The sequence below is a fragment of the Opisthorchis viverrini genome (assembly GCF_000715545.1).
Source record: "Opisthorchis viverrini unplaced genomic scaffold opera_v5_33, whole genome shotgun sequence".
In the NCBI taxonomy this organism is placed as follows: Eukaryota; Metazoa; Platyhelminthes; class Trematoda; order Opisthorchiida; family Opisthorchiidae; genus Opisthorchis; species Opisthorchis viverrini.
This window is the reverse complement of record NW_008751689.1, coordinates 1092295-1102804: the sequence shown is the minus strand read 5'-3', so window position 1 is coordinate 1102804 and position 10510 is coordinate 1092295. Positions and strand designations below refer to the sequence as shown.

General features: G+C 45.6%; 1 protein-coding gene across 1 annotated transcript in view; it reads left to right on the top strand.

Annotated features, from left to right (window-relative positions):
- T265_02624 (hypothetical protein) overlaps positions 1 to 9590 on the top strand; it is a gene marked incomplete at both ends in the record, with an annotated part of 20390 nt that extends 10800 nt beyond the window's left edge. The window contains 5 exons of the mRNA XM_009166922.1: positions 2569 to 2872; positions 4070 to 4556; positions 6629 to 7025; positions 7913 to 8248; positions 8949 to 9590. Of these exons, the coding sequence (XP_009165186.1) occupies positions 2569 to 2872; positions 4070 to 4556; positions 6629 to 7025; positions 7913 to 8248; positions 8949 to 9318 (1894 nt within the window). The remainder of the gene's footprint in view (positions 1 to 2568; positions 2873 to 4069; positions 4557 to 6628; positions 7026 to 7912; positions 8249 to 8948) is intronic.
- Positions 9591 to 10510: the final 920 nt, after the last annotated feature.

The following is a 10510-nucleotide window of genomic DNA, read 5'->3' as shown; positions in this document are numbered from 1 at the left end:
TATATATATATATATATATATATATATATAAACGAACTTTATGGTTGTACGGCAGTGAAGCATCAGTGCCAACACTGATGTTGCTGTCTTTGGTGATGATGATGGTGATGATGATGAGTAGCTTTCATCGAGGCCGTAGAACTGGTGGCCCACCATCTTCTTTAGCTGTGAACCGCTATACCACTGCTATAACTGTCACAGTTTCGTTCGCCAATGGTTTGGGAAAATAAAAATGGAGACATTTGAATCCAGGGGCGGCACCGAGTTTTCCAATGGGGAGTTCGGGACGTGAACCCTTGCTATGAACGCAACAACTTGGAAACGTGGACACCATTCAGCGAGACTGGGCCATGTCTGCTAATATCTTCAACTATTGATGTGCCCCCTTCTGATGTCTCCATCCAGGGTGCGGGGATGAGTGGCGCAGCTGAGTTTGCTGACCTCATAATTCGCTGCCAAGTCACTGCTTGATTTAGTCTGACTTGCCACAACTCTCCGGGTGGTTGTGCGAAGAGGCTTTCCAAGGAAGTCGATCGACTGGCATACGAAGCATGTTATTAATCCGGCGCAACCTGTGGAGTGTTGTCCGTTCGTTTACCTTCGGCGAATCATTTCTTCCAAAGACTTTTTGATGTGCTTCAGCATTATTGATCCGGTGCCCTGAAAAAAAAACGATATTCAAACGCTGAATTTTTTAGCGTCCTCAGCACGCAGTCGACAGTTTCCGGTCTATGTAACAATGGGAAACACACTTCAGCATTGTAACCTCGTCCTTGCCAAGTGAATTGGTATCACGTTTATACCACAGATGATGAATTTTGACAGCAGCCGCTCTAACTCTCCAAAACTGAATGGAAAATACCCTTACCCAGAACGCCGAAGCTGATGCAGTGTTTGTCTTTTATCCCAGTCGGCTCATCGGCAAGCGTGAGTTTCGGGTTCAAGCACACCCAGTCTCGCAGTAGCACATTGCACGTTACAGCAGGCGTGAATCGCATGCCAAACCGTGAGGTATAATTATTTTATTTCACCTTCATTATGATGGCATCGTCTTCATGCTCGATATATTTGAGGTAGCGCCCTGGGAGCGTTTCGATCTCGTAGTCAAGAGGCTGGGATTGAGTCTTCCATGATCATATCGATGGTGATGTTGAAGATGAAAGAGGAAAACTCTGCCTGGTACCACTTGATGAAGTGAACTCAGGCGAGAGCTTACCATAGACATTAACGCGTCCTTAGCGTGCTTTAAGGAGGGTGGGTACTTTTGCTCCATAGAATTGCCATAGTGCCTGACGATCCACAGAGTCAAATGCAGCTTTCAAGTCAAGGAAGATGGCTTGTTTATAACTGGATTCAGTGCTGCTGTTCCAGAATCTGACGGAAGGTGAAAATATGATCAATATATTCTCTTGCGGGAGGAAGCCAGCTCGGCAGGGCGATCGGGGTGTGCGGTTTTTAGGGCTGACCTTTTCTAAACCGTCCTCCTTCAGGGGAGGGCAGCATTGCTGCTTCCATGAGTATGAAAATTGCCGGTCGCCTGAGGAGAACACCACTGCCTTCACACTCTCATCGCAGAGGACACTACGGCCGCCTCGTAATTTGATTTTTTGCAGTACGTAAACTCGACAGATATAATCGAATCTTTCTAAAGGCTCGCAATAATGTGAGTTAGTCAGAGTAGTTAAAGCGGATCTTTAACAAAAAGTTGCGTTCGGTTCAACTAACGCCCGTATCTATGGTGTTTAATATTGTTAGCTCTACATGCAAAACATGTTTCAACGGCCTCGTAAATAGTTTTCGCCTATTAGATAGTTTGCACTCGGTTGCACTTCCCTCCTGTATAGGATTTCCATCCGGACGTTGTTGGTAATGGGTTAGGCTGGGGCCTGCACACACTTTACGCTCTCATACAGTGGCTCATAAGCATATGGTACTTAGTGTCGTGGGCCGATACTTTTCCACCGACCATCGCCGGACTTAAAGCTGTCGGGAATTTTGAAGTCAAGAGCAATACGTGGATTCGCGACATTAATTGATGGTCGTTTTCAGCCGATTCGCGACATTAATTGATGGTCGTTTTCTGCAACACATGTTGGCGGTCTCTGGGTATTACCTATAGTAGTAAGCAGGATGGCCTTTCACGCGGTCACTCAATTTTCAATGTGTTTGGAGCTTTTATCACCACTGTTTATTTAAATACTCTCGGTTGTGTAATACAGAACTTCTACAGAATCCAATTCGTTCGAATAGCGGTACTTTTATGTTATTCCGACGAACTTACATGTAAAACATCGCATGCTGTGCGTAACTGAAGGTCAACTGATGCTCGGGTGGATCTCATATCGCACGATAATGACTTCTCCGAATCTGATTTATCGCCTAAGGAAACCAACTCCAAAAAGAACCAATTAACCGCAGCAGACTGCACTTTTGGGAGTTTAACCAGCATAGTGATTAAAGTACACCTAGACGATGGTCATGACGAGGTACCGAAGGTGCAGACCTTTCACTGGTGCAACTGTCAAAATCTCGTTTTTTAACGTTTGTTCCTTCTACTTGTCTTCCTAGTCAAACACCTCCTACCGACAAAATTCCCCCGACATCGGTGGGCAAGAAACGCACACCTCGAACCCAACAGTCAAAACAGTCTAATTCCAATACTTCCAGGAGCTCCACCGGGCGGCACTCAAAATCCTCATCCAAACGTCGACAATCTGATCGTGACGTCTGCACACAACCAGAAGAATTCAAAAGCGTGAAAACCCCGGAACGACGATATCGACGTTCTGTTCACGAGACCCCCAACCCAGAGCGCTCTTATCCGCGTTGGGAACGGGCCAGATTGGCGGCCGCTGAAAAAACGAAAGATAGGGTATGTTTGTACAACTTATCTCCAGCCTTATCGTACAATGCCATACATGAGTCCCTCACTTAAGGATCACTTTCATCACCATTTTAGAGTTTGGGAGTGCTCCACTTTGAAGGCACCCCAGACGGGCCCTATGCACCCATGTCTTGACCGAAACTGCGGGTGATTCGGTTGCCATTCCGGATACCAATCTTTAGCCTCAACACTCTTGTCACTGGTTTCAACAAGCGTTTTCGTCCATCTGATTTCATTGGTAGTCTGTGTGACTAGTGTGAATGTAATGGTTTTTTTAAGCCGACGGTACACGATACTCATAACACCAGGCGTCGATGTCGGTGTACCTAGACGTTCGTACTACTTGCCAAGCTCAACCGTAATATTACCTGATTAGAACTACGTAAGGTACACTAAACTTGCTGCACATGCAACCTTTTCCGATCACAGTCACCAAAAGCCAAAACTCTGTAACTTGGTAATTCCTCCAGATATCCACCCTGGATCCACTTGATTCGACCAATTCCTATTGCTGTGATCGAGACGTTTTCAGAAGTACCCTTGCAATCCTTGACTTAGATATGAGTCGTAGTCTCTATTCATAGTTATGTTTAGTCCTATCAGCACCACATCAATTGTCTCCAGTGTGGAAATGAACCTGTTCGAAATCTGACAACAAACTAGACATCTAAAATTGAGGTATACAGTCTTACCCCTAAGAACACGTCTCCGATTTGCGATCTCTAAAACGTGAGTTAAAAATTCTGATTCCGCGGTCCGGAAAGAGAATCAGGACTCTCTGTTTTCATTGATGCTAATTGCTGGGAGATATTACTATACTTACGTCCCTCATTGGATGCACAGCTTTGAGCCACATTCAAGTCGAGCTTGGTTTCTTTGTGAACAGCTCGTTCTGGAAGTCCTTCTGGGTGTCGTTCACTCGGAGGTAAGACAGCCACTACCCCAATGATTTGGTAGACTGCTGTGTCTTCCAGTAAAGACAGTATTTTGTGTTTCCCACGAGTTTCTGTAATAGGAAAACTTGAGCTCACTCCACATCGTGGTTTGGTCATTTTTGGCATCCATGTTCGTTATTTTCATTACGCAATTATCTTTTGTGAAATATCTCATTAGTAAATAGAGCAAGCTTTTCACGTCTTCGTGTGGTATCGTTTGTACTCTAGAAGCTCCCATATTCCGTTACAGGCTATTGTGGTTGAAGAATCGCCCATTAAGCCTGCTGGACCTCTTGGGAGCCCCCTCCGACGTTTGCGACGAGCAAACTCAATGTTGGCGAGTCTGTGCTACGTAGAACCCAAAGAGCCTGACCTGATTCCCGCCACCTGTTTTACCAATATTAATCGACTTTCACAGGACTCGGGTGGACCCCATCCTGTCTCCTTAACCGGAGCCGGCTGTCTCTCAGTTGGCATGTCTCGTGCTGAACGCTGGCGTCGTCGACAGTTTGAAGAAGAATCCAGTTTGAGTCAGTTTGCTGAACCTTCTGCGCAGTTCGACTTGAAGAGTCCGTCGCTGAGGCAGCAACTAATGCCAGAATCAGACGTTACGAAATTAACGCCCAATAGTGGCCTTTTGTGCAACCCTGGTGCCCTTCGTCGTCGCAGTTCTAATCTGTTTGCTAACATGACCTCACCGGAACAGCAGAACGGTCGAAGAAAAACACCTAGGAAAAGTAAGTTCTTGTGGCTTGTTTCTCATACTTGCTTATTTGCGGTTTGATTTTTCTTGGTTGGGAAAGTGTTTTGGCTATCCACTGATTGACATGGTTCCTAAATAGGTCGCGGATTCCTGGAATATCCCCACATCATGTGACGTTTTGACATGGTGTTTCATTTGTGGGATGAGGTGTTTTTGTCAATTAAGGTGGGTGTAAGGTGGATTAAGCATCAACCTCTGGTCTATTCCTTCCATATAACCGCTTTGTCACTAAGGTAGAAACCTTTAAGGAGTAAAGAATCGTTATTTCTGGTGATATCGGCTCCGAACAAAGTGATAATCTCACTCCTTCACATCCGGTTCATGGAATTCGAACTATACTAGTCTACCACTAAATAAATCGCGTGAAGAACATTTCGTAGCTTTCATTAAAGTGCTGTTTTTATGCAGGCCATTCGTCGTGGTATTCTTTTTGGGCAGTTTTAAGCTGTATCCGGAAGGTTTGTTTGTTTAGCATTTTACGCCCATTGTCAGTCTAGCTCCTTTCAGAATGAAGTCACATGTGTATGTCCAAGAGGAGGATTAACTGGACCCATATTTCAAGCCTCAAGCGTATGGAACTTTTCTGTCTTATGATTCTGGGTGCGAACTCAAGGTGGTGCATCCGGTCAGCTGCTTCAGACCTGAATGGATCTAGAATGAAATAAACAGTCACATTATTAGGGCTCGTTTGACGCTCGTAAACCTCCAGCATTTTTGGCAACGACGGGACATCAGCCTAATAGCGTTCAGCTGTAGCACCCTTTCGCTGCCTAGCTGCCATGCCACCAGAAGGAAGTGCGAGGGCTGGGATACTGCCGGGTCGCCTAAGCCTAGACAGGGGAAGTCGAGAGGCGGAGGTCGGATTCGAACCACGGACATTCCGGTGAGTAAATTCGCGCTCTAACCACGTGGCCCATCTCTCCCCACATCAGTCTATTACTCAACGCATATACAACACAGCAATATTGGCCATCCTACCGCATGAATCTGAAACATGGGTGCTCTCTGCAGAAAGGCTCAATCGACTGGTCGCTCCCAATCACTGCCTCCTCTAAAATATCATCTCTGTCTGGTGATAACTGCATGTGATCAAGGAAGAAGTCCGTCTCTGGATGTACGGAAGCGGACGCCTTTCCTACCGTTTTGGTTCACTTGTGACGTAACATAAACTACGCTAGTTGGTCTCGCCTAACCTCGTTAACGGTCACGGGAAGAGGTAGGAAACAAAGGGGTAGAATTCCAAAACGACGTGGAATGAAAGTAGAATATCGGTGGAATGGGACGCTTCGATCTTTATCCCACTGCTCAAAACAGGCTTGCGAACGTCATGCGAAGAACATCTGGGCGTCAGCTTGGAAGTCATGGATTTCAAGGTGTTGTATGGTATTATCTTGCACAGGTTGATAGATTACTGGTAGAGACAAATTTGTGAGAATCACAGACATTGGGTACGCGTGCACCGCCGTTGTTCTTGGATGTATTTATTGTCTACCAAATTCTGGATTCACAGAGTTACCCTTGTTGCAAGGTTTTGTCGGCTCCGAAGTCATCCTCGATAGCTGGTTCACGTGCTCATTAGGTCAGGATACCAAAAACCGCTATGGAACGTCCGTATTCTCTTCGTATTTTCATTTCCCTCATTCAACGTTTTTAGGACACGGCCTGATGCTCACTTTGAACATTTAAATCAAAACCTAAAGCATCAACAGCTGAGCGCTGTCGCCTCTCTTATCCGCTTTCTGCACGCTGCCCTTCAATTCCGTGGAGCCCTAATGTTATATTCTCACTTTTTAACCTTTAAATGGTTTCCAAAGCGAACCTTGTTTCGATCATCTGAATCAGCCAAAACGTACACGATTTGTGCCGGACAAACTGGACCGAATAGCATCCCTAGTACCACAGGCTTTGTAGGTGTACGATTTTCCAGTTTGCCAGCCATTCGTCTTCTAATTCTCAAGCAGCTTCTTTGCATGGTACCAATTAGTACACCACTTTTCGCCGTGTATCTTTTCTCCATTTTCGTTTTCTTTTATTCAACTACCCCAGACATATTTTGCAAGAGCCCTCCTCTCAAATCACCGAAACGAAGTCTACCAGCACCCAGTGTCAGTCCACCACTTCAAACTTTTCCAAATGGGAATCAAATCCACTCACCCCTTCTGTATCTTGTGCCGAAGAGCCCTGTGACCACTCCAACAGCACAGCGTCGTCTTCCCAACACTAGGACTCGTGCTCAACATTTGTCTGACAATGCTGCTACTGTGCCAGCTCGCATTGTCCCCATATCTCCTCAAGTGTTCGATGAAGAGGCCATGTTTCTTGGTCGGGAGGAATTTCTCAGTGAAACTAACACTACGCCCAGCGTGAGCATATGCAGTCCTTTGCGCACTTTCAGTAACGAATCAGATGGTGCGTGGGAATCAGATGTGGCTTCTTCAGCCCGGTGGGTACACTTTAGTCTCGTTTGCTTTTCGTTCCTCAATAATTCTCTTACGTTCCTGATACAATGTTCGTTTTTTTCCTGTGCTAACCTGTATCCCAGAGAGCTGTGGTTCAGTTTTGTTCTTGTCATATAAACCGTCGTGCGACTTAGCTTCCTCAATGCAGTACGCACACAGTTTGAATCGTGTAAATGTGTGAGGATGTTTGGCCTTTCCTGAGGACTCAGTAAATGCCAATTGATTGCGAGGAGCGGCTTATCCCTAAAGTGTCTCTGGAGGCTATCGTAGAAAGAATTCAGTGAGCCGAACCCGACGCCATTGACGCTGCTTCGAATACGAGTGAGTTGGATGTTTTGTTCTGCCGAGCTCGATTTACTCAGCAACGCATGCGAGCAGATGTCCACTTGCTTGTCCCTGCTGATCTGATCATTCACAATTTGATCAAACTGTATTAACCGAAACGGTTCTTTGAACTCATGTCAAAGTGTTTTCTGGTGACCTGAGTCATGTACGCCCATGTTAGTTCTGCCACTCATCTCGACACGCCAAACGACAATCTTTGGGTCCCTAATCGTCCTACTTCCTTATTACGCTGTTATTATTCGGACACTCGTTTAACGTGAGGTAGAATGGATTCCATATTTAGCACAATTACAAAGACCAGATTCATATTCCTTTCTCTCGGAGGTTCCTCCTAATTTGTCCCATCAACAATCCCAATGATGTACCCCGGTTGTATTCATAAAATTGCTCTAGCAATCAGGCTCTCTGGAACCGTAAATGTTATCGGCTTAGCGGCAATTGTCCACTCTTTTCAGTGTTCCCACCTACTTGCTTGATACGTCATTCACTCCCACTATATAGTAGACTATCCACTATTCTTCTTCAGAAAGCGAAAGCGCTATTCCCCTCTCCCTCCTTCAATGAATCCTCCCATTATGCGGCTTAGTTCACTGCCCAAGATAATGGAATCCGTGGAACCCGTTGGAACTGGAAGAAACTCCGGTCCGATCTCCACTTTTCTGCGAGCAGACTCTTTGAAACGATCAATGCGGAGACGCCCGCAAACCTCAGCTACCGCGACTACTCCAAAGAAGTCAAGCGAATCAGATACTGGTCAATTTCTCCCGCTTCTTGCTAAACCGATTCGTTCTCCCTTCGCTCCACTTCACGTATTTACTCGGCCTGTGGTGTGTACCGATGTGGAGCAGACCGGCATTCCCGGGTAGGCAATATTTTTAGCCATATATACTACTACTCATCTTTGAGTTGACACGTTTTATACGAAAGTTTGATGTATTTGTCGGTAGTTTACGTGTTCATTGACAGCCGTATGCGGAAGGGTGTTCTTTTTTGGAGTTGTAGCCCCGAGAATCTTGTAGTTGCTTTCAGGCTTAACCACCTGTTGCAATTGGGTGGACCGAACGTGCAATATGCCCATGGTCGTGACCTCGCGTCCCCAGAGGGGATCCGTAAGTTCCATAGTAAACGCGATCTTCCAAGTCATCGAAAGATGCATGCTCGTCTCCATTGAAGGCTGCAATTCGCGCGTTTTCGCTGGATGGTTCTAAATGCTCATAAATACTACTCAAGGCGCTGCTGGCGGTATAATGTAATACCCGTGTTTTTACGAACTTCGAGGACTCTCCAAGACCGCATCCCACTTTGTTTGATTGTGATATACATGTGACAGATGAACGCCAGACTGAGTGTAAAGGCTAATTGTGATTGACTGGTTTCCCCACTTCCTTCAGATTCTTCACCAGTGATTGTTTACAATGTACAAATGTACCGTATTCTCATGAGAATGCACCCATGCTACCCAACACAACTATTTTGTGTTGCTTTTCGTAGGTCCATCGCTGTCATCTTTTCTCAATATAACCTGGCCATCACTTACATCCACATTGCTCTTTCTCCTTCAGTGAACTACTAGAGTGCACCACCACTGTGAGCAGTCAGAGTGCCTCTACTGTTTTTGCCTTACGCACGCGGCTATTTGGCAACAGCAATTCGAATGAACCTGATTCCAACGAACTAGAAAACCGCCATGTCCTGTCCACGATTTCCTCTGAACCCGCCCACCCGATCCAGTGCAGTGTTGAACCATCTCCGGAACACTCGAGGCACCTTTGGGATGAAAATTCATTAGATATTAAGTTTTCTCCCGGTTTACGCAACCTGAAACAAACTGAGCAAGAGAATGTGGTATTGAACTTGCCTGCAATAAGTAACAAATCACAACCGTCTGCCAGCACATCGGTGTCTCGCCACAGAAGATCTTTATTCTCCTGACATGGGGCCCACGCTTCTACTTCCCATGTGGACAGGTTCTGTGATGATTCCAGAGTTTGCTATTTTTGTTTTGTCCCTTGTCCTTTCACGTTCTTCGACAAACGTTTTGCCGTTTTTCCTAGAGTTATGTATGTTATCTGTTCATGGTCACTAATTTATTTGTTTATTTAGGTTCAGAAATCCTAATGTTCCGGTTTCACCTTGATTCACATTCCCTAGGACAATCAATAATGCATTTGTTTACCCTTGGATAAAAAATAAATCATTCTAAGACTGCGAATTTCTCCGCGTTTGTTTTTCGGCGAGGACCTCATCCTTCATCACTGCGTGCGGTGCATAATCATTTGGCTACTCATGAGTAGCGAAAATAAGCACGTTTCGCGGCCCCCGGGGCAGGCGACACCCTGCACTCAGAGTGCTTTCTGAATTCCATGCTACGCCGCCACTAAAACCTCGTGCGGCTTAGGGGCACCCTGTTGGCAGAGAGGGTCTTCGAAAAATGGAACTTGGCACAATCACAGGTTTATGAGTTTGATTGTGCGACTTGTTTGTTCGTACATGTTCTTTGGGTGGTACCATCGACTGACCTTTCATGTCGTTTACTGTTGGGTAATCTACTCTCATATACGAAGAATAAACAATATCCTGGGCTCCTTCTTTGTCCGATGTTTCTGTGAGTTTGATAATTCGGTTCTGTTGGCTGTGGGTCAACGCTTTTCCATGGGGCTTGTTACCGAATCCCAAAAGATGGTTGACAAGGTGAACTTAGCCGCAACCCTTAAACTTCTTCGCTTATTTCATGATAGGTTACTACGGTTCTCCTTGATACAACAGTACCCACTATTTTGGTTCTGCCCGTTTGATTTTTTTGTTTCCGCTGACTTCCTAGAATCGGATTTTTTCACCACAGCTGGTCATCAGCTGTTTGTATCGACTTCGAACAGAACGCGTGCTTCCGTATGAACGCAGGATGCTTACGTGGAATTTTTCACCCAACCGCTCATGCACAGGACACTCCACAGTACTTCTATGTTGACTGGGTTGCATATGTTTTGACAGTGGTAAGACTTTCCTATGGTCTTGCCTGCATTGTAGGCGTTCATCTTAGGTATACGGATAGCTATACTGACAGGAGAGGTCACACCAAGCATTAGAAAATGTGCTGAGGAAAACTACACCAGTTTTCTGTTAT